Source organism: Aulonocara sp. 'chitande type north' Nkhata Bay, linkage group LG23, assembly GCF_057382095.1.
Source record: "Aulonocara sp. 'chitande type north' Nkhata Bay isolate Kocher_YH1m ecotype deep benthic linkage group LG23, A_spYH_male_GT1.1, whole genome shotgun sequence".
Taxonomy (NCBI): Eukaryota; Metazoa; Chordata; class Actinopteri; order Cichliformes; family Cichlidae; genus Aulonocara; species Aulonocara sp. 'chitande type north' Nkhata Bay.
In genome coordinates this window covers 4342105-4365659 of record NC_141365.1, presented here as the reverse complement: position 1 = coordinate 4365659, position 23555 = coordinate 4342105, and the positions used below count along the sequence as shown (strand labels likewise).

Sequence of the window (23555 nt, the reverse complement as noted above, 5' to 3'; positions counted from 1 at the left end):
GGCTACTGGTGTCAAAGGCAGAACTTGAGATGATGATTCATGCTTTTATCTCTTCTCGTTTGGATTATTGTAACGGTCTTTTTACGTGTCTCAACAAATCAGCTCTGGATCGCCTTCAGTCTGTACAGAATGCAGCGGCAAGACTTTTAACTGGTACAAACAAGAGGTCACACATTACTCCAGTTCTGGCTTCTCTTCATTGGTTGCCTGTAAATTTTAGGGTTCATTTTAAAATTTTAGTTGTAACTTTTAGAGCTCTGCACGGTGAAGCTCCCCAGTATATCTCTGACCTGTTGAAACCTCATGCTTCATCCCGAGCACTTAGGTCCTTCAAGTCAGAGGCTACTGGTGGTCCCACGTACCGGGTTTAAAACACGTGGGGATCAAGCTTTTCAGGCACTGGCACCTAGGCTGTGGAACTCTCTGCCGTTGTCTTTACGCTGTCTAGACTCTACTGACTCCTTTAAAAAGCAGCTGAAGACATTTTTATACAATTTTAATTAATTTAATTAATTTTAACTTGTATGTCTGATCTTATTGTAAAGCACTTTGTGATTTTTATCTGTGAAATGTGCTATATAAATAAATTTTACTTACTTACTATTTTACTTACTAATTGTATTTTAGTTTTTCTCTAAAGATATGGCAACTTACCTATACTCTGCATACTTTTATTCACATATGAGAGGAACCAAACTCAAAGTCATTTCTGTGTGTCAGTCGTTTTTTTTTTTTACAATTGTAACCAGTAGTAGTTACAAAGAGCAGAAAATGAGCTCGAAACTCTACAGAATTTACATTACAAACTGTTACAATGAATCATCTGTGAGTGACCGCGGAATGGAGACGAAATGACATTTGATACACTGAGATGATTACGTCCATATTAAGCGACTAGCTCACGCCAGTGTAGAGATGACTCCACCTTTTTCCGCCTCCATCAAAGGGTTGGGTCAGGAGGAAGATTTAAGCCGAGAGGAAGAGGAAGCACCGCTAACTAAAGCCACGCTTTGCGTCTTTTCTCCAGCATTCATTCGACAGACTCCACAGGTTTACTTCAGTAAAAGTGAGTAGCTTTTGGACATTGTTGTCAGACTGTTTAACAGTGAGTTAAATGTTGACTCAGGGAGTTACTTTAAGGTGCTGCAGTTTTTTTTTTCCTCCCTCAGGGGAGGGGGGGGGGGAGGGGGCCAGATGTCAATTTAAACAATGTCAAATTCAAAGCTTTCTTTTGTTGTTTGTCTTTAAAGGCTCTTTTTTTTCTTACGCCTACAGTAAAGTAAAAAAAACAAACAAACTAGAATTTTTGTGTATATAATCTTCTTTTTTCAAATTTTTTTAAAGAAAAAAACAAAAACCCTCAAAGTTAGGCGTTACCCCCTAACCAGATATCCGGTGTTGACAGATATCCGGTGTTGACTGGACTAATTGTATCGCCTGTGCACCTATTGTTGTTCTGCACTTTGAAGGGTTTTGATGTCATTTGCCATTTTGTAGCTGTCATGCATCTAAAGGGAGGCAATAAAGACAGCATATTAATGTGCATACTGCAAGCTCCAAATGTGCTTCCGCGAGAAGTGAAATATAGTTTACCTGCTGGTCAAATGTCACAACGGTTTCTAACGGTTAACGCTAAGCCAGAGCGACGCAGAAGCGCACACTCAGCTTCCTCCAGCTCAGAAACATACTCGCCTTTAGCTAATCTGTCAGGTGAAACATGGTTACAAAGTCAAGTTGTTGCATATATGAAGGGGCAAAACAACAACAACTAAAAACAACTTTCACACCACCAGCAAAATTTAGATTCTCCACTAAATGCTGTGTGATCTCTTATAGTGGCGAGGCAGAGAACTACATCAAACATCACATCTGTTATGTAACATGTGATTGACAAAGAGTAGGCGTGTGCATGTATTTTTAATTAGTGTAACTTATTATTGTGTAATGTTAACATCCATAAGTGCATTTAATGTATGGAAAGTCTGACTATAGAAGAAAGGGATGCCATGCTAGAGATTTAATGGCATTGCTATGCATTTGATTGCCCACAGTCTCTGCAGCCTCTGCATTATTTGAATTGCCACAATTTTCCACTGTTTAGCTGGAGAGATTACACCGATGCAAGAAGTAGTTTGGTTAAACAATTTAAGCTTTGTACAGTTTTGATTAGTTCATGAATGTGTTTAAATGCCCCCCTCCCCCCAGTTATGTCCCTGTGAAAGTAGCCTTTGATGGTTTCCAAATTGTGTGCCAAGATAGATTATGGGCTACTAACTGAAAGTTACGACAAATGTTTACAATGTCAACAAACAATTGTGTGACTTAGACAAAAAACCTCAAGGTCAACCAGCCCAGCCATATCTCTGATAGCAATGTAAACACTACAGCAGTGCTGTGGCTGTTAACAGTTCAGCATCATACTCTTATCACTTCACCTTCAAATGTCAACACCTTCTCCGATGGCCTTGGGTAGTTTCAAATATAATCTTCAACCAGTAGAAATGACACTGGGTCTTTTTAAACGGTGTGTTTCTGACTATGCTTCTATCCAGCAGTGCCGAGTGTGGTGGTGGTGCAACCACACCTCACATGCGTCTCCTGTTCATCAGCGAGCATGTGTAGTGGGGGGATGTGTCATTTTACTTCACCTCATGTTAAAACCTGTTTTTTGGGGGGTTTTTTTAAATGGGGAAGCAGGATTTTAAGGTTGCTTCCCCAACTGGGTTAGTTCACTGACATTTTTAAGATCTGCCCTGACATGATTTTTTTTTTTTTTTTTTTTTTTTTTAACTCTGTGTGTGAATTTGGCAGATCTGACTGCTGTCAGTTAACTTAAGGCTTCTATTGGCTCTTTAAATGTTTTCCAGAAACTCTCTGAACTCCTGCTTATTTAGACAAATGCCTTCATAGTCTCTATTTATGGACCAACTTGTTCTAAAACAACTTCCTTGGAAAATTCTCCAATTGGGAGTAAGTTGCATGTTCAAGGAACCTGCAGTAAATTTGACCTCTGATGTCTATAAACAAGTATTTTAGAAGGCTCATTTCATGTTTCTCCATTCGGGTGGAGAAGCTACTGTACCTGATATTCAGCATTTCATTTAGCCAAATGTCTGAATGTCACTTAAGTGCTCACATGCTGATAGGGAACTTTGTCGAGGGGAAGAAGTGTGACGTTGTCAATTAACTGTTATCTCTTTTGTTTGGGGTGTGGCCATAATGCGCATGAACGGCAGCAGTAGACAGTATGGGTTTCAGTTTGAGGCCTTTTAAGTGAGCAGATCTAAACAGTTGATCTAGTTGGACTAGAAGTAATTAAAGCTCAACGTTTGATGTGCACTTCAGTCTGTATAAGCATCTAATATTTGAATTCCTATGTTGTAATTTAAATTCTTCAATTCCAAGAAGAGGAAGTAAAGTACTGGTTTTATGTCCTCCAGTATGCTATGACTGGTTCTGTGTTTTGACCAGCATGTTTAGTTACGGTGGCTAAATGGAAATCAATTTTCCATTCGCTTGTATCGTTTTATGGAAATGTGTGCCAAAGGTCAAATGATACAAATACTGTAAATTAAAAACTGACAGACTGATTAGTAATACTTGAACCCTTTGTTTTGTTGGGGGAGGGTTGCTCTTAAGAGTTTAAGTGTATGTGTGTGTGTGTGGATGTGTGCAAGCCTAGGTTCCTACGTTCTGCAGGTATCCAGACAGACACAAAGTCTCATTCACTCATGTTAAAGTCTTGCCCAGTCTCAACATATAAGATAAAATTTTATTAATCCCTCGGGTGGGTTCCTCTGGGAAATTCGGTTTCCAATAGCACAGCATCGACAGACTTGCAGAACGTAAGCAGAATATTATATATATATATAAATACAGAGACTTATATAAATAAAATATACAAAAGGGATAAATAGGAATAAGAATACAAGGGAATTGCACATTTCAAGTATTGAAGTCTATTGCACCGTTGACTATTAACAAAAAGTATTGCACAGTGAAGTGAAGAGGCACTACAACCTAGTTGTTCCCCCCTCCTTTGTCCTCCTGTTTCCCCTCCAGAGAGGAGTTAAACAGTTTGATGGCGTGTGGGACAAAGGAGTTTTTAAGTCTGTTGGTTCTTGTATGTTTCAATATCAAGTCTGAGTTTTTAGGTGCTGTAAACTGACTTGCATATTCACTTCTGTTTTTAATGAGGGATTATTGCAGACATTACAGTGTGCTCACGTTTGGCTTTGTCTCTTAAATTGTTTAGATGGCTTATTACTAATCTGAAGAGTCAAGTTCCTGTGTTATAATAGCTGAATGAGGAAACACGCCCAACTTTTCATATTACTAATGACTCTAATGTCTGGTTTAAAGTCTCAGTCCTAAGAAAATAAAACTCATATGCATCCTCCAGCTTCGCTTGTTTATGTTATTAAAGATTTTTTTTTTCCAAATAATTCCTTTATGCATGACCACAGATTAAATGATTGCACCATGCAAATTTACTTCATGCTTCCTGTACGTGCTAAAGTGCAGTGGGGTTGTTTTGGTTACCCCCCCCCCCCCATTTCTCTCTCACGCACTCACTCACCATGAAGTCAGGTGGGTTCGCAGAGGTGCAGTGGACTAACAGCTATGGAAAGTTTCAGAAATCTGAGACCTGTACTCTGACAGAAGGAAGGAGGGAGGTGCTCTAAGAGAATAGGAGCAGTGTTGAACGTCCAGACGGCAGGTAGGGGAGATGCAGCCCCCCCAATACCATACACACCCAAATACAATTGAGGGGGGGCGTGAACATGCCAGTCCTGAGACGAGTTCAGCAACATTCCTGTACCGGGGAGTAGTGGTTTCTACAACTTCAGCATTTGGTTGTTGTTTTGCATTTTATAAAACATGTCACTTGGTGAGACTAAAGCATGTTTTCAGTCTTATCATATGTAAAATCTGCTATGGCTGCTTGATAATATGCTAATCTGCATTCAAATCTGAGGATTTTGACTAGTCACTGTTCCAATATCACACAAGTTCATGACAAAGGTTCTTTAGACAAAGGATATTTAATCCAGAATAAAACCAGATTATGCAACTTGTATTATGTCAGCAGTCTGTGTATTTTTGCCAGCAATCAAAGCCTGCAGAGTAAATGCTGAGGTTTTTGTTCCTTGCTCTATAGATTGAATCTTCAGAGAGTCTGTTGGTGGGGGAGTATATTCATAATATTTTTTTTTCGTTAGGCTTATATAAGAGTAAAATTCTTAGACCACATCTTAGGAAAATAAAAACAAAATGATTAACTTAAGCATGCATGGAAAAAACCTAAATATTTACATAATTGCTGAGCATTCTTTCAATAGCATTACTGTCATGTAATATACACTACGACAAGTTTTTAAATTTGACACGTGCACTCAGGTGTTCATCCAGATACTTTCACATTCGCACACTTTCTCAGCCTCGCTGCCCCTAAACGGTCGTCTCGTTTTTTGCAAGTATGTGAGAGCACATACCTGTCCAAGAGGTACATGTGCTCTCAGTGTGTCAGGATGACGAAGCTGCAAAGCAAGTTGGGGTTTGGTTGAATGAAACCAGCTTATACAGCCATGATTACAGTTATCAACTTCAGATAAAATTGTATAAAATGCAGTCAGCCTGAAGATTGTGGTCCCAGGTGACAGTTCTGTCCCTGAGGACATGAACATACTACTAATACCTTTTTTGTTTTCTCTGGCGTCTGTCATCCAGCTGGCTTGACTGGAATGTGTGTCGGCGTTTTGCCACGAGAGGTTCACGTTAATTTAGCTGACTTATGTAGCCAGTCAGTGTGCTGTCAGGTTTTTGATGTTGCTGCCTTTAGGACTTTCTACCTGAGGCGAGACTGCAGACTCTCAGGAATGCAGTTTGTGTTAAACAATTGTTTAAAAATTTCCAGTAGCATGCCTTCAGAGGTGACGTTCATACACTCTATAGAGTAATGGACGTTTTTGCTTTATGTAATTTGACCAGTTATTTTTACCCTGGCGGGAGAGCCTGATTTGTCACACCACTTTGTGACATTCTAGTGGAAATTCTGGGAGACTTGTGCTTCCTGCTTAAAGCATTTGCAGCACACAGTTTGCTCACTGTGCTCTTTACATCTCAATCTACTGAGATTCTACAGTTTAATTCTGAGCTATTGGTAAATATAAAGTTTGCATCAGTGTCAACAGTTGAAGGTGTACACCTTTCAAGTGAATTGATTTTACCGTGTAAAATGGGCTTTTGGTGTGTGTCTGACACTGAGGTTAACACAACGTGTGATGTGTGCAATATTACCAGCTTATGTGTCTGAAAGCATGTACATGCTTGTACTTGGAAGGTTTTCACGCAGTTTGACATCTGAAGCATCTGACGTCTGTCAAGCAACTTTTGATTTAAAAAAATAAAAATACAGGTTTTATCAAGATGTTGCTTTAACTTTCCCTTAGATCAAACCAAAATACACTGAATATTTATCTGTCAGTCATATGCAGATAATGGTCTGAGTGGAAGTGAGATAAACATCAAAACTGTTCTCAGCGTCACGTTTATCAGTACGGGAGTAAAGTGGCTGATCTTGGAAACCACCATTTGTGGCACTTCCGCTTCTGTCATATTCTGTATTTTGTTCAATGGGAACAAAAAGGGTTACTGGTTTCACTGAGGAGCATGACTGTCATATTTGAAAGGGCTTTGTCAGCACCTCAAACTGCAGCTGATCTCGTTTTTGTTGTCAGGTGTGTTTTGGTATTTGGAGGAAGGGCTGAAATGCACTGGAGTGCTACCTTCACTCCCCCATGTTGCCCCCAGGGCCAGAACAACAGGCGAAGCTGGCTGGGTCGGATACTGTCTCACTAAACGGGGCCTTTTCCACTATAAGCTCATTTGTGTCATGCTTGCAGCTGGCTCGAGCTGAATGGCTAAGTTCAACTATTATCTGTCAAAGCCACTATTTTTATCAGTGCTACAGGCATTTTATGGGCTCTTGTTTCTGTGTCCTTATCGGCCTCTTTAAACAAAGGGGTGTGTGTGTGTGTGTGTGTGTGTGTGTGTGTGTGTGTGTGTGTGTGTGTGTGTGTGTGTGTGTGTGTGTGTGTTCTTTATACAAAGCTGTCTAGTAGACTGATAATAAATGTGTGGAATTTTAAAAACTTTTTTTTCTTTCATTTTTTTTTTTTTTTAAATAATGATTGCTTGTAGTTTTGACTAAAACTCAAACCCACTTTTTGTTACTTACAACTAATGTTTATTAGATCCCAGTGTTTCTGTCCTATTGAACTTTAGCGTGTACAAAATCTGTTTTGCCAAGGCTGAAATGATCCATAACCGGGTTTTTCCTGGAAGCTCTAGATGTGCCTTTAAGGGACAAATGAGTGTGTCTTATCTTATAGATGTTAGATGTGTTTTCCTTTCATTTTTTTTGACCATGTAATAAGATTAAATTACATTTATAATACTTAAACTTTTTCTTTTTTCTTTCTTTTTTTTTTTTTTAAATGAATCAATCGCAGTCTTGGTGTTTGGGAAAGGCCAAAAACTCCTTGGATGCCAAAGGTGTAATGTGCAAAAGCAGGTGGTGTAACTCGTACTACACATTTTTTGTTTCTCCTTAAGCATGGCTGGGTGTGGCAGTGGGATCAGGATAAGAAGTTTCCTACTGGAAAGCAAAACCTCCTTTCACAACACTAAAGAATTTTAAGCATTGCCATATGAGTCACTTCTTCCCATTGCGGCAATTAATTTCATCTTCCTTTTGCTTTGCTATCCAACCCTGAGCAAACATCTTTATAGCTCTTATCTTGCCTTGTAGTTTAAATTTATCCAACACCTTTTTTCACTTTTTCCATGAGGCCACCAGGAGAGGCTTCTTGGATTTTTCCTTTTAAACTGGACTTGCATGTGTACCTAATGAAGCTGTATTTCCAGTTGGACAATACAGGACAAACACAAACTATAGGAGGAGGCTAGTCTGCCTTATTGAGGCATTTTACTCATGCCGTGGATTGTCCAGCAGTGCAGGAGAAGAAATGGAGGCTAGTTTTGCTTTATGGGTGTTGGCCAGGCCGAGGACCAGTAAAGGCGTAACAATGGCTCCCTTCATGATAACAGAGTCTCTACTGATTTCTCGCCCGCTCCCTGTGAATAATATTATCAGCCCACCCCTGAGAGGAGCCGTACAGGGTGACTCCAGAGTAGGGTTTCTGGTGTTTCAAGTGAGTGAAGGGTGTGACAAGGAGAGCAAAGTAAGGAGGGGGTAGGCGAGTGGGTGGGTGGGTTTTGACGGCAGCTTGGTGAAACCTGGGGGCGGTCACAGAATACATACATCAAGGTAGTGTGGGATTTAAACGGAGGTAATCTCTCACCTCAGTAGTTCTCTCTCTCTCTCTCTCTCTCTCTCTCTCTCTCTCTCTCTCTCTCTCTCTCTCTCTCTCTCTCTCTCTCTCTCTCTCTCTCTCTCTCTCTCTCTCTCTCTCTCTCTCTCTCTCTCTCTCTCTCTCTCTCTCTCTCTCTCTCTCTGGGTTACACAGAGCAGCCACTCTCTTCCCTCGCTCGCTCTCGTTCAGGCTCAGCCTCTTTCCCTCCCTCTCCTTGTGTGAACTAGTTATTCATCCACTGTATGAGTCAGGGAGGGTGGAGTTTTGGAAGACCGCTGTACCAGTCACACTTTGTCAGTTTACTTTCTCAATCCCATCTCTTTCTGTCACTTCTCTGCTGCTGCCGTCTGCCCTTGTACTTTACACTTAGGCTTTATCGTGCTGTGCAAGAGGAGTCCACTTCGGCTTTTTAAGTGGAAATTTTTTGTCTCAGCAAGGGTAAGTTGCTCAATGTTATGTTAAAGGTGAACTAACTTGTGTGTGGAGTCTGTCAACACTTCGAGCAGTTCAAGGTTGTTTTAAGCTTCTTTACTCAAAGGTTTTGGTTCCTTTCGGTCAGGCTGCTTTTTGTCACTGTTGTTATAAGATAATTGACTGTATGCTTAACAAATGGGTTCCTGGTTTGCTCCCCCTCCCCCATCTCCTGAATTTTTTTTTTTTTTTCCCCATCATCTCTGCTGCTCCAGTTTGTTCATCATTAACTCTTAACTCGTGAGCTCCCTTTTTCCATCCCTATGATTCATTGACATGGCTCTCTTAAGAAAATGTTTCCCCTCCTTTTTCACTGTATCTCTGCTGCGAACCAGCCACACCATTTAAGTCAAGGTCATTTAGTAATGGATAGGTGGTTGTAGTGGGACTGGTCTTTTAGGACTTCACTCAAAGTGTAAATTGGAATTCTAAAAAGCTTTTAATGATTTCTATTCAAAGTAGAAAGGGCCTTCAATGGCCACATGCCAGCTTGCATTACATCATTGGAATCTAACTTTTTTTTTTTTTTCTGGACCCCTCTCAACTATAAGAGGAAGTTGGTGTTGACCTGTGGAATTACTGATAAGAGATGAAAAGTGGCGACTGGTCGGGCTTCAGTGTACTGCTAGTCCAAATCCTGTGGTGATGCTGATGTTTAACTGGTGGACAGTTGGGTGGCGTCATGTGTCGGTTAATTGATAACTGGGTGCAATAAATGATACTTTATTATCCAGGTGAGGCAAACTGACTGCTGTTAGACAAACATTATTGGTGGTAATAATTCTAGTTTCTCTCATGGAGACTTTCATCCTGTCCTGAGAACACAAAAATATTCATTCTTGGTTGTTTTGTCATGAATCACAAGACTATCCTTCTGACTTGCACAGTCAGATTTATTCTAAGTACCCTTTCTAGGCAGTCACATGTTGCCTGTTCATATTTGAAAATGGGATATTTTTTGGATTACTTTCATCTTGTTGTGGTGGGATTTCCTTAAACCTGCACTTTTTAACAGTGGTGATGCTGTATTATTATTTTTATGAAAAGCATCACTTGCTAAACCATAATGTGATCAATTTAACTTATCAGCATTTTCCCTCAGAACAAGACTCTGCACAACAGACATGATGATACTCTTGTTGAAATGTAAGGTGCCTGACCAAAGGCCTCATCCGTCAATTCAAAAAAACAAACCTTTGTGTAAGAGGCGTCTGAAATACACTGATTGTCATACTCGACGCAGGAATTTTCATGTCACAAATAAACAGCTCTTTGGTTTCAAAATGTCGTTGGAAGGAAGCGATGTGGCTATCACAAGAAGTGGTCTGGAATGCTGCAGTAAATTTGGAAGCTTAACAACTATAAAAACAGTGGTGTTGACACAGTGCTTAGGTTAACAATTTCTTGAATGTACAAAGCGACGAGGAAGGAGGATGAGTTTGACACAAGACACTAATCCTGTGATGCTTCAATTATTTTTAACTTTAATATTGCTTGAAATATTAAAGTTTATCACAAACTGTTTGAAATGCATTTGACTTTTGGATTGTGCAACAGTCACTTTCTCTTCTGTTTTCACTTCGACTTGGTTTCTGACTGAAATCCCATTTGGGGGGAAAAACAGAAGAGAAAATGACTTTTGCACTTTTGCACAAATTCCCCAATCTGATTTCTAACTTTAAAAAAATGGATTTCCTGCCTATCAAATCGATCTAGCTCATTGTTCACAAAATGCATAACCTGAATCCACATGTACTTTTCTTTGCCCCTCTAGGCACCCGTGTGAGCTCGGGTCACCTGACCTTCATTCCTCAGGCTTAAATTATTAGCTTTTAATTGTATTGACTTTAGGAGCGCTGTACTTTTTGGCAGTGAAAGAGCATTGTAGACTCGTATCAAACAATGCATCCTCTGGGCCCAGTGTGGCTTGCGCTGACCGCACCCTGCGTATAAATATGTTTTGTGGTTTACATTTGAAATCTGCTTTAAACATCAGAAAATGTCCAGTTTTGAAAGCAGAGCAGTTTTCTTGTGTGCCGACTGCTTTTAGTGGTCTCTATAAAACTGCCATGTCACAAGAAGGAGCAGTCGTCAGTTTAATGGGTTCAGTGACCAGAAACTTAAACTGCTGGGTTTATTGGTGGAGGCAGTATTGTGCCTTAACTCGTGGCCTGGCTCTTGTACACAAACAGCCAGCCTCAGTGTGGGATGAGGGATGCCCTCAGTTCCTTGTAGCACCTCCTCTCAGATATCAGGCCATGTCTGATGAGTGGTTCGAACCAGGGCAAAGCATCTTGGGAATTTCTGTTGGGAGTGTTTGTTTGGTGAGGGATGAGCTCTCTGCTCCAGTAACTGCGTTTCAGACCTGCTGAATCAGGAAATGTAAGAATGCGCCTCCCTGAGGACACCGGCAAGACAGAGGGAGGGGGGGTTGTATTTTTTTCTTTAGAAAATAATTTTGCATGTTTTAATTTCTCTAGAAATGTAACTGTTTAAAAATTATCTGTTCAGGGTTCTGTTTGAACAGGAAAAATGATCCCGGCATGACAGGTTTGACCTTGAACCTTTGTGTTTTTGACACCGTTTAAAACAAATGCTGTTCTGCTTTGAGTCAAATTTCAGCCCTTGGGATATTCTCATGGAGCTCTGGAAGGATTGTTGCAGTGTTTTCCTTTCAGCTAAAACTGACAATGAGCTTTTTGTGTATTTGTTTGCAGATAATTGGGTCATAACAATACAAGAGCCAATATGCTTCAGGAGATTCAGGAGATGGGCTCACATGCCAAGGATATCTATGATTTCCTTCTGTCGGGACTTGGTAGGTTTAGTTTTTTTGTTTTTAAACACTGAGAAAATACAGACTTGTGTTTGTTTGTCTAAATACATTTCCCCTTTCGCGCTCTAGATCCACGGATCACAGATTATCCTCTGATGCAGAGTCCCATAACCATGACGACAATACTGCTGGGCTACCTGTTCTTTGTACTGTACCTCGGACCTCGCTTAATGGCCAATCGCAAACCTTTCCAGCTCAAGGAGCCTATGATAGTTTACAACTTCTTGCTTGTGGCCTTGTCAATATTCATCGTATATGAAGTAAGAATCTGTTATCTAGCATTTAAAATATTAAAAGAATAAAGTTAATGCACATTGTTAGCATTTCATCATTTATTCAAGACTGCTTTCCTCAATGGATATTGTTGGATATATTCATCTGTAAGGATCAATGCCCTCAGCAAAGATAAAGTCCTGATAAACTTGTGTTTTTATTTGCAGTTTTTGATGTCTGGGTGGGCCACAACGTATACTTGGAGATGTGATGCAGTTGATACCTCTAACAGTCCTCAAGCACTACGAGTAAGTCGCCCTAACTCTATAACAATTACTATTATTAAAGACGATGAATATAAAAACTGACTTTCCTTCCACTGAGTCACAAACTAAAAAGTCTCTCATTGTTAGATGGTCCAAGTGGCGTGGCTGTTCTGGTTCTCCAAGATTATTGAGCTGATGGACACAGTAAGTTCGCATATTCTGATGCCATGGTTTATAAAATGTGCCTTAATGTTCAGTTTTAGTAAACGGTGTTCTGACCAGAATCCCCTCTGTTAGATCTTCTTTGTGTTGAGGAAAAAGCACGGCCAGATTACCTTCCTACACATCTTCCACCATTCCTTCATGCCCTGGACCTGGTGGTGGGGAATTGCGTATGCTCCAGGTAAGTACATAACCTTAAGTTGTCAATGGTTAATGGAGGAGGGAGGGGGAGCATTGCGGAAGTGTTATGTAGTTAGCTCATCCTGCATACCAATCTTGAAGATAAGATGGTCTTTTTAAAGCCTTTCAAGAAGCTTTGTGCAGATGACCTGACTATCGATATGAAAATGATTAACCAAGGGAATTCGGTCTGATGTTTGTGGTTATCACTTCAGGTGGAATGGGATCTTTCCATGCCATGGTAAACTCTTCCGTCCACGTTGTTATGTATTTCTACTATGGCCTTTCTGCTGCTGGACCTCGCTTCCAGAAATTTTTGTGGTGGAAGAAATACATGACTGCAATTCAGTTGGTACGTATAGCCTATACTGACTCAGTGGTGTTACCAGTAGAGCACATTTTTATTGTGTATTTGGCTAATTTCTCATTTTTCTTCTCAATAGATCCAGTTTGTGCTGGTATCTCTCCATGCTACCCAGTATTACTTCATGAGCAGCTGTGATTACCAGTTCCCTGTGATCCTCCACCTCATCTGGATTTATGGTACCTTCTTCTTTGTTCTGTTCTCCAACTTCTGGTTCCAGGCTTACATTAAGGGCAAGCGACTGCCGAAACAGTGTCAGAACAGCACAGCTGTGCACACAAATGGCAAATACTGTGAGAATGGCAACAGTGTGAAAAACGGTACTGCCAATGGTGTATCACACGGGGTTACCAATGGCTCGGTCCACCACGAGAATGGCAGCTCTTACATGGGTAAGATGAAGAAGGCCTAGGAAGTCTGGAAGGAAAAGCCCAAGATGTATGGCCCTGTAAACCTGATAAAACTACTACAGATTCCAAATAATTTGTTCCTTTCTTTTTCTGTTTTTAGTTTTCTATGTAAAATGTGGGAGGATGATGTGGTCAGTGACTTCCACGGGTGGGGTCCCAAATTTGGTTGTTTGGTTTGTTAGTTTCTTTGCATTGGGGAACCATCTATGGAACACAATGTATGAAGAGAAGATGTTTTGACCCATGTTGTCTTCACTGATGTTGCAAACAACCTCCTAGTTCAGTATCACTCTGGTGGCCTTTCACCACACTTGTCTTCACTTCTTATCTGACCCCCATGTCCTCCTGACACACTGTGGACAGATGACTGTACAGTTTCTATCAAACTTGAAGATGCTTTTTGTAAATACTTTTACAAAAAAAAAAGAAACTAATTGTATTGCTATACTTTAGACTTTCTAAAATTTGTTACTTTGTATTTAATTAATATGCAAATAAATTCCATTTTAAATGATCAGCGTTGACTTTTTTTTTTTCCCCCCAAACTCTGACAACAGTTTATTGGATATGTAACTTGATTTCACTTAGCAGATCTTTGGGCTCCAACATTTTGCTGTCGCAGCAAAAGCATTTGCATTGTCTGCATGTGCTTCTTGTCTCTGCCATCCCAAATATGTGCAGCAAGTAGGAGGTCAACAAGGGCTCTATTTTTCATGGCACAAGGCAGAAATGGCATCCCGCAGACCGGAACCACCAGAACAATTCCCGCTCAAATCAGTTCATCAGGGTCAGGAATGGGGTGATTGCAAAAAGGTTTACTTTGCCTGTGTGAGGCAGATAATTTATCTGCCTATCCAGAATATAAAATGATGTTAAAATCATTAAATTACACTGCAGATTTTTTTTTTTTCCCTTATTCTGCATAGGCAGCCATAAATGAACTTAAAATTGTTATAAATTGGATAACAATTCAGAACTTTTAGTTGTTGGTGTGTGGGGTTTTTTTTTTTTTTTTTTTTTTTTTTTAAATGGTGGGAGACCTAAATCATTTATAGCTACAATATAATGCCTTTTGATGGTTATATTAAAAACTGTAAATTTCCAAAAGCAACCTAAGGAGGTCACAAGTACATGTTTCTAGGTCTTACAGGAGCAAAAGTCAAGTCTCTAGGAATGAGTTGGGGGGCGGTAAACGGTAAAAAGCATAACCTTCCTTTTGATGAAAAATGGCAATATTTCAGTAAAACCGCTCAGGGTCCTTGGGCAATAGACAAGAACTCAGTCACTGTTGCAAGTTTAATTCCAAGCTAACATTACATTTCATGAGCAGTCAGTTAAAATTCATCAAATATTAAAACATTCTCCAGGCATTCATTCAGTGCGCATGAAGCTGCTATTTGGATTTGATACATAACTTCAAGTCATTCTCTTAGCTTTAAGGTTGTGAGCTATCACTTTAAAGGTATTGACTGTAAAATATGTATTAAACATTGTGACATTGATGATTTCAAGCCATGAAATTGCTACTACAGTGCAAGAGCTGCACCCTTATCTAATGGTCCATCGTAGGTTTCATGCGTAGCCTGATTGATTGTGGCTGGGCCGAGTGAGATCAGAAAACCACAAAGAGTCAGATCTCTTGGATGAGATGGATGCGGACCTTGGATATGATCCGCTTTGCCTTTGGAATGCTTTTATTGCCCTGAAACTGGTGAGAAGTGCTGGAGATGAAGCAGTGGTCAGGGTTAAGAAGATGAATTAGTGGAAAGTCTGAGTTCTCTAAGTGATGTTCTCAAGGATGTAAAAAATGAGCTCCATCACTATGGGCTCGCCGTCCCTCTTGCGCCCCCTGCTGTGGATGACAGGAATCAGCACGCTATTCAGCGCATTGAGGTACTGAGCTGGGAGGGGCTGCCCATTGCTCCCTGCCACAAATCCAGCCTGAAATAACAAATAAGCCACTTATTAGTTTTTTAAAAAGCCACAGTGGTGTTCTAAACTTTGTTCAAAGCTTTCTTTACTAATGAGATAAAATTCTAGGCTAGGTTTTCTATTTTTTTTTTTTCCGCAAGAGAACGACGTGTTGCTGTAGTCAAAGTTCATACTGGGAAGTAACACAAGCTGTTTTATTTCACAACAAAGCTCGTGTTACTTGCAGAAGTGGGTGTAGCACATTATCTCAGATAATCTGTCTATAGACCACAGTCTGCACGTCCAGCCTACGATATGGAAGCTTGGGTAAATCCGTCTTAATCACCACATACTGTATGCGATCTGGTTCTCAGTCATTGCTGTTCATCTTCTTATGAATGGAAGGTTTTGCTACTATAAATCACCGGCCTGCTCCAATACACATTCAATTAGCTAAAAACATTTTTGCATTAGTGTCTTTTTTTCTTATTTTTCCGTCACTTAAAAATGTGTTTTTTAATTTGTCTCGACCAGTGAACAAATTTTAAATAGTTAAAAATGAACTCTGCTCTCCATCTAAATTACTAGTGCAGTGCTACGTTTTTACCATAAAGAACCCTGACTATTTTTTGTATTTTATTTTTGATTATTATTGTTGATGTGACCTTACATGGCTCAGGGCTGATGCTTACAAGGCCAGTTTAACCAGACAAATTGGCAGAAATAGATCACACGTTAGTTAGTTAGTTAGTTATACATCTCTCTCTCTCTGGCTACAAGAAGCTAAATTCTTTAAAGACCTCTTGGGAGTCAAAAGTGACACGCAGTCCCAGTTTGGCCATCCCGTCCTCTTTCAGCAGTTTAAGGTGTGGACACAGTGCCAAGCAAAATGCCCGGGCGATTCTCTCCGTGAGCCGGTTGTGTTCAGCAGAGTCAGTCACTGCTCCTTTGGGATTATCACCTGTCTGCAGAAAAAACACCTGCACAAAATATTCACGCAAATGTAAAGACGGGTGGCTGTACACATGGACATGCTAACTTTTTTTTTTAGCAGATCATTATATATACTTCTGTCCAGCGGATGATCTTTCCATTTTCTTTGTATTCGGACTTCTGGAACATCTTGGTACTGCTGATAGACTCCATTGATTTCCCATCGATGGGGCTGATGATGCTGGAGAACACAAACATTGATATGCGGTTACATGTACACACAGTTTAAAACAGACTGAAAAGGATGTGTCCTGCTTACACTGGACTCTTACACGCTTTTTTGCAGCTCTTTGTTGGGGTGTTCCAAATTCTAATCAACTAATGGCCCACCGTTAGTTTTTCACAGCTACCTTTTGAATAGGTGCTATATTGTTCTACTGGACTGAACACAAAAGCCTTCCTGCACTTCAAACAGTTGGACACACTCACCCCTTATTCACAGTGCATTTCTCCTCCACCCACTGTACACAAACAAGCTCCTGGCTCTCTGATTGGTCCAGCCGTCCACAGGTGACAGTGTGGTCTTTCATCTCCCGTAGTGATCGACGGAGCTCCGCCATGGTTTCCACGGTGATCTGCACCATTAGCCCATCTGCGAAGAGGGGACAGCGATACAGGAGAAACACACACAAACACACACCAATGGGGAGACACACGCCTAGACAAACAGTCTGTTAAAATGTACACAGACACACACATACAAAGATCAACAAATTCTGAATAAGCCAGTTTAAGCAGGGGCGCTCTACTTAAAATGTAAATGATGGCTATCCTCAGAGGTGAGGAGAAAGTAATGGTTAACCTGGCTTCTCTGGTCAGAGGGTATCCTACCTTCTACAACGCTGGATTTGGCCAGGTATCCTGCTGACGCTTTCAGCGCACTACTGAATATAATAAAGCATGATCCAGTAACTAGGAAGGAAGGAAGGAAGGAAGGAAGGAATGTCATTTTGATCAGTCTTTACAGTGACAAGGCAAAAACTACAAGTGCATGCACTGCCACCTAGAGTCACATAACTGGAACTGGCCGCGATTAACATCTCGAACCACTGTTGTTCTTTCATTTTCGAATTTTCTCCTACTTTTGCTCCGCTGCACTTAAGTTCACACTCAAACTGTTTTGTTTTATATGCAGTTCCATGAGCTACATATGTTTAGATGCACTGTAATAATATTCAGTGGGTTTGCACAATGTTTTTGTTGTGCAGAATCCATTCAGTTTGTGCAGCAAATTTACTTGAATGCCTTCTAAATTTGAAATGTGTAAAATCTATTCTTTGCTTCCAGTGTTCTCTGGAGTATATTCAGCTAAAGATTTACTGTAAGCGATAAGATTTCATTGATCATTTATCGATCATGCTTAGCTGTTTCAAGCTTATGCATATCTTTTAGCTGATTTATTAGATCCTCGTCGTTTAACAAAACTGGAGAAGTATTAGTACTACTATACTTTTAGCTGCTGTTTTAGCCTCATTTGTTCAGCTTAAATAAAGTAATTTCATATTAGCTGAGCAAAACTTTCCATGTGTCCCTTCCTGCCCCAACAACTGTGTTGTTACCTTTACGTGGTTGATTGTGGATGCTGATGGCTTGGGTCTGATACTGGCCATCGTCTGCTTGGACACAGATGAGGTGGGAGTCTGCAGTGTCATTGAAGCATGCCCCTATTGCCAGCACATGCTCATTGGACTTATTCACAGCCTTCATTAGCTAACATGGGAGATAACACGGGTAAATGATAGAGAAAGAAACTATATGTAAGAGTTAACTCTGTGAGGCTTAGTGTTACCTCATTATACCCAGTGTTCGGTATTTTTATGCAAGTCCTATGAGCTTCTAAGTCCACAGTGAGCCCCGATACCACTGGTAGGCTGTAACGGTAATTCCTAAAGTCCTGGAACAAAGCAGAATGGTAAAAAGATCTGGTGTCTGTTACACCATGTTTAATAAAAGTTGTGACACCAAACTTCCACTGCTGACAGGAAGGGCGGTTTTGCAACAACACAAAAAAATGTTACAAAATGCCATACTCACCACTAACAGTCGCATTATTGTGTGACCTATATCCCCAAACAAGGGCTTCCTAAAGCGTACACTGTACAGAGGGCATGGGTAAACTGGAACAAGAGACAGAAAGTGGGTAACTGGGGAAGAAACATTATAACTCAGAGAGCTTACATAGTTGCCTGGCTTACATCTGTACTCAGCCCCCAGTCGCAGCATGAGGCGCAAGGGAAAGGCTTTGGCCCAGGCCACCTCTGCTCTGTGGACCAGCAGGCCAAAGAGGTAGGGCTGGTTTGGCAGAGGTAGACCTTGAAGGGACTGGAGAGTGGAGCGAACGTACAGGAAGCCTGCATGATCCTGACTGCCAAAGAAGCTGCTGCCAAACAGGGAGAGTGACAGGTGTTTCACAACCTTCCCTACAGAAACATAAAGATGTCGAAACGTGTGTTATTATAAGAGGGAAGAAATACTACAGTCGTGAAGTAGAGACTGATAATATTCTGTGTATGGGCTTGTAATGTCTCTGACCTGTGAAAGTGTCTCTGTACAGCTGAATGAAGTGCCTAAAAATGTCTTTGGGGAAGCTTTTTTCTTCAGGTAGGCACTGCAGCAGCACCACCAGCTCCACCTGCCCTACAGCGTGCATTCCCTTTGTTGTCACACACCAGCACTTCCTGTTAACGTCTAATCAGGGAAATCAAGCATAAGCTGGCAGTCACATATGGACATTTTAAACAACAAATACAAGATGTAAGAGGTAGAAATATATACTCAGAAGTTATATTTAAATTTTAAAAAAATGATCAAAATATTTTCTGCATAGTGATGTAATTCTTGACACTGCTCAATTTTAAATGTGTACATTAAGTTCTGTATGCAGTTCATAATGCACAGTAAAAGGCAAGAGGGGAAAGATACTCACAGTTGACCAACTTCACCATAGCGAGCAGGTTAGCATTGAGAACAAACACCAGAGGCTTGGGTCTGCCGCTCTCCAACTCCTGAATAAGGAGCATCTCGGAGGGCTGCTCCTCCACAGTGTAGTCTGGGGGGTAGATTAGAACATCTTTTAAAGTGTTTTCTAATCTACTCTTACTCACCACAAAAAACAGCCCAGTATTAGATTAAAGATTAATATTAGAGTGTGGCTCTAAATAAGATGGCAAGTAGCAGGTAGCTGTTATTAATAACAGATCAGTTTTATTAATGCCTTGGGACTGCCCCATTTAACCAGGCATCACAGTGTCCACGTAATAAATTAAAGTAGCAGCATTCGAGTGTAGTAAGTCAGAACACCCAACACATTAATAAATAAATAAATAAATAAGGACCACACATGTGGAAGGATTGCCTGGTTCTCTTAAACAATGCAATCACAAAGAGCAGCAAAGAGGCATCGGAGCATGTGCACAAGCTAGAGCAGCTGAGTGAGCATGAAAAAAATATTTGGAATTATTTACAGCAAAGTAGTCAAATGTGGCTCAAGTTGTTGGTAACATAAAGACATATACAGATTCATCATGCATATTTGGTATTGTGAAATTATGAACTGGCTCTTTAGATTAATGGGTGGAAATCATGCATATATGTAATACTTGCTGTAGTTGTCCCTTCTGGTTAGTGCTTAAACCAAAACAAAGGTGCTAGTTTCTGGTCAGTGGTTCCCTTGGATGGGATAAGAGTTATAAAAGGGGAGGGGCAGTGAAGCTAAATTACAATTACAACATTTGCCCTGAAAGCAAGCCATGGACAGGTCTGTGAAAGGTACTGTTGGTTAATGCTTAAATAAGATTGAAAAAAAAAAAGCTGCACTAACCATCCAAACATCAAAGCCTAGAAAAAATGTCGAGGCAAATCTTGGCTTCACCATAGTGGGCTATGGAGAGAGAACACTGTGTTTTTCTTGTCATAAAATAGTAGCTTCTGACAGCAAGTAGCGGAACAAGATGGACACTTTACAGAGTCACTTGTTCCTCATTTCTTTTTTTGCACGCCGAAGTTGTTTTTCTGTATTAACTATGGGGAATGTTATAGGCAAAGGAGGGTGAGCAGAAAAAAATGAGGAACCACTAATTTATTCAGTGTGAATCTGTAATTGCTGCTTTCACTAAACTATTAACTGCTCAAAATCAGAGACCATTTTTTCCCCTTGCCATGGGCTGCCCAATTTACATAGAACTCCTATTTCTTTGTGACCCGCCATCAATATTTGCACCATGCACTATGCAAGACATGAAAGCATTAACAAAAGGGGAGGAATATAATGAAAAACAAGAAGTATCTGGATCTGAGGAGGAAACACAATAAGTTTACTTTACACTTTTAAACTCTAAATTCGAGCTAGCCCTACCTCCTTTGACTCCTGTGGAGGTGAGTATGGGTGGCAAGCCATCCAAGGGAATGAGGTTAGCAGAGCTGCTCACTAAAGCTGTGGTTCCCCAGCCGTAGGGACCACAGGCCTCCTGGAGTTGAAGGGAGGCAGAGTGAGAATACATATATCATTCATTTTCCTCTAAATCACAGAACAACAACAACATTTTCCCTGTAGTCGAGTTTTAGTGGCACGTTTTGGGTGAACCTACACCAATCATTGTTCCATGTGGCCTCAAAGTTCTCCTGATCTGGGGTGAACCCACAGGACTTTTAACAGGCCCACCCAGCACTCGACTCATCAGCGGTGAGAACGCGGGCTCCCTGACGGGTGTGGTCGGGGCAGACTCTGAATGCTTATTGGTGAGGATTTCGTCTGCAAACCACACCCTTCTTTTTCCTTTTGGAGACATCCCTGAAGAGAGGATACAAGAATGATTTCTGCATGATTTCAAAAATACAACTACAGCAATACCTAAAAAAAAATTACGCTCACTTTTAATGAGTGCTGAATGACAGGAAATGCACACTCGTCCCTCCTTCCCATCCAGGTGTGTAAGTTTGAACTTCAAACTGGAGCAAAGTGCACAAAAAACCTGACGACACACACATGCACACACACCACACATGAACAGAGACACACACGTACACTCCACTCCACTTACAAGTTGCTAATTTTATTTCACTTCAGATTTAATTACACAGAAATGAACTTTTAAATCATTTTTTACCTTCCCACAGGCACGGCAGTGGTGCCTCCTCTTGGTGAATGTAAACTTGATACCACACTTCATGCAGACCTGCGCTTCGGCATCGGGGACCCACACGGGGGCCACCTCACCAAGGACAGTGACTCGATCCTTGGACAGAATGCCAACGGGGCTCGTCTCAGACATGTCATCGAGATCCACAGGAGAAGTAGCGCACTCACCCATCGCTTCCTCCCCGCGGCCTGCCCCAGCCTTATTGGTGTTTGTCTGATCTCCTCGAGATGGTCCCTCCAAGCTGCAGGTCTCATCCTGCTGCTCCAGCCCACTTTCCTCCCGCTCCTTCTCCTCAATCACAGAGTCTTCCTTTGATGGGAGAACCGGCGACTTCTGGTTCTTCTCTTCCTCCTCCTCTGCCCACGCGGCCTCTGCTGGGCCCAACACTAGAGGGCTTGGGGACTCCTTTTCACCCCATGTGGAGATGGAAGTCACAGTGCAGCTGCCATTCTCCACTTGGGAAGCAGATTCAGTGGGATGTTCAATAGGTTTCTGCTCACAAGGTCCAGATTTGCTTCTGAGCGTCGCATCCGATGTGGCTTTAGATGGAGATTGCGGTCTGATTTCTCTACAGTCCAGTGCAGGTTTTGACACATCTCCATCTTTGAGCACCAGCAGACAGGGTCTGTTCAGCCAGTGGTGCTTGGTGTCCTGAAGAGACGTACTGTCCCCTTCATCTGTTTCAATGATAATGATATCACCAGCAAGAAGGGAAAGTCAACATCTCCATCTCTCTATCTGTCAAACATACACACACTAGCACATACAATGATGCACGTCCTGCCTGCTCATTAAGGCGAAAAAGCTGTTCACTGTTAAATAGACATCTTCTAGATTTCAGCCCTCACTAATGGCAGCATTAGTGTGGTTGCCCTTGAGAGGTGTATCTGATGATCAAAATAGCCAGTGGTAGTTGTACAAGAGATTAATGATACCATAGAGCAGCTGGTTCCCTAGAGAACAAAAAGTTGAGCAGTAACTTTGTGTTTAAACGTGTCAAAACCGTTGCTGCTTCCTTATATTGAGCCATATTGTTACACAAACACAAATACACACACAGAGGCGGATGTTAAATATGTGTAATGAACAAATAAAAGATGTTTCAAGTGACAGTACTGTGTTTATTGCATGTTTCAGAATAAAAATATGCAAGTAAGCCGCTTGATTCTGCAATCACTCCATTCAAGGTTTCTACATTAAGAACACCTCCCGTAATTACAGCCAATTACTGATTCAATGCCCTTCCCAGCACATTAGCAGCCGGCAGCGCAAAGGGAGTTAATGTATGCACAACTGATGTTTCATTGAGCTACCAGCGTTTCCTGAATAGGCCGGTTTAAGGGGATAAGGCTCTTATAGGTTTAAATGCAGATCGTCATGTATTTGATTATTCGATTGAAAGTCTTGTCAAAACATTGGGCGCTACTGACTAACTGTACACGTTAAACTGCACTGCAGCTCATTTACAACAGAAAGCCATCCTTAAAAAACATGAAGAAAAAATAAAAAGCTGGCGGCGTCATTTCTACCGAAGGCAACAAAGTGAAGACTTCCCGAAACAGCGGCGTGCCTGCCTGCACCGATCCGGCTCACTGAGCGCTCACTTCCCGGGACAGTGACGCATTCCACACACGTGCAAATGTTTAATGTGCTCGCGGGCACAGAGGCCGGAGGCAATGCGACATTCACCCCGCACCCCGGTACACCGGATCAGCCGGGACACTTTATTGAGGTGACGCTGAGTGAGGCTACAGTGGAGTATGTATGTAAGCAGCCCGTGTTCACGCGAAAGTGCGCAACACGCACACATACGCGCACGCGCTTTTCAGATGACGCGGTCTATGCGCGCAGCCAAGTGTTATATCAGCGTTTTTTTCAGTGGCACACACACACACACACACACACACACACACACAAGCGCGCGCGCACAAGCAATGAATGGGAGTAAACGCATTCCCACCCCGGTATTTCCAGAGCAATCAAACGTCTTACCCTCAGTTATTGCTCCCAAAAGGCTTTCATTCTCATCATCCCGCGCTGTGAAGAACTTCAGCATTTTATCCTGTTACATCTGAGCGCGGAGGAAAATGGATTCAAGCAGCAGTGCCTTGCTCACAAGCGAAAGATGGGATGAATTCGCCTCTCTCTTACCCCCCCTTCTGTGTGATCTCCC

At 41.4% G+C, this 23555-nt stretch overlaps 2 protein-coding genes across 6 annotated transcripts; one reads left to right on the top strand and one right to left on the bottom strand.

Moving 5' to 3' along the window:
• The first annotated feature begins 928 nt into the window (after positions 1-928).
• On the top strand, positions 929-13855 carry elovl1b (ELOVL fatty acid elongase 1b). 2 transcript variants are annotated; one of them, XM_086281871.1, is made up of 8 exons: positions 929-1066; positions 11567-11667; positions 11755-11945; positions 12126-12206; positions 12312-12368; positions 12462-12567; positions 12782-12918; positions 13010-13855. In XM_086281871.1, the coding sequence occupies exons 2-8, from the start codon at positions 11598-11600 to the stop codon at positions 13340-13342; spliced, it is 975 nt and encodes a 324-aa protein (XP_086137997.1). In that variant the 5' UTR covers positions 929-1066; positions 11567-11597; the 3' UTR covers positions 13343-13855. The 2 variants fall into 2 exon arrangements, with proteins under 2 accessions (XP_086137997.1, XP_086137999.1); XM_086281873.1 differs by lacking the exon at positions 929-1066 and adding an exon at positions 8648-8816.
• Positions 13856-14622: 767 nt separating this feature from the next.
• On the bottom strand, positions 14623-23549 carry zfyve9b (zinc finger, FYVE domain containing 9b). 4 transcript variants are annotated; one of them, XM_086281870.1, is made up of 16 exons: positions 23375-23549; positions 21350-22059; positions 21115-21214; positions 20831-21033; positions 20599-20710; positions 19171-19293; positions 18777-18932; positions 18440-18664; positions 18279-18361; positions 18034-18138; positions 17804-17954; positions 17076-17156; positions 16674-16836; positions 16320-16425; positions 16052-16231; positions 14623-15281 (listed from the first exon to the last, which is right to left on the bottom strand). In XM_086281870.1, the coding sequence occupies exons 1-16, from the start codon at positions 23436-23438 to the stop codon at positions 15120-15122; spliced, it is 2724 nt and encodes a 907-aa protein (XP_086137996.1). In that variant the 5' UTR covers positions 23439-23549; the 3' UTR covers positions 14623-15119. The 4 variants fall into 4 exon arrangements, 3 of the variants coding, with proteins under 3 accessions (XP_086137996.1, XP_086137994.1, XP_086137995.1); XM_086281868.1 differs by having other exon boundaries at positions 20831-21214; XM_086281869.1 differs by having other exon boundaries at positions 18279-18664.
• Positions 23550-23555: the final 6 nt, after the last annotated feature.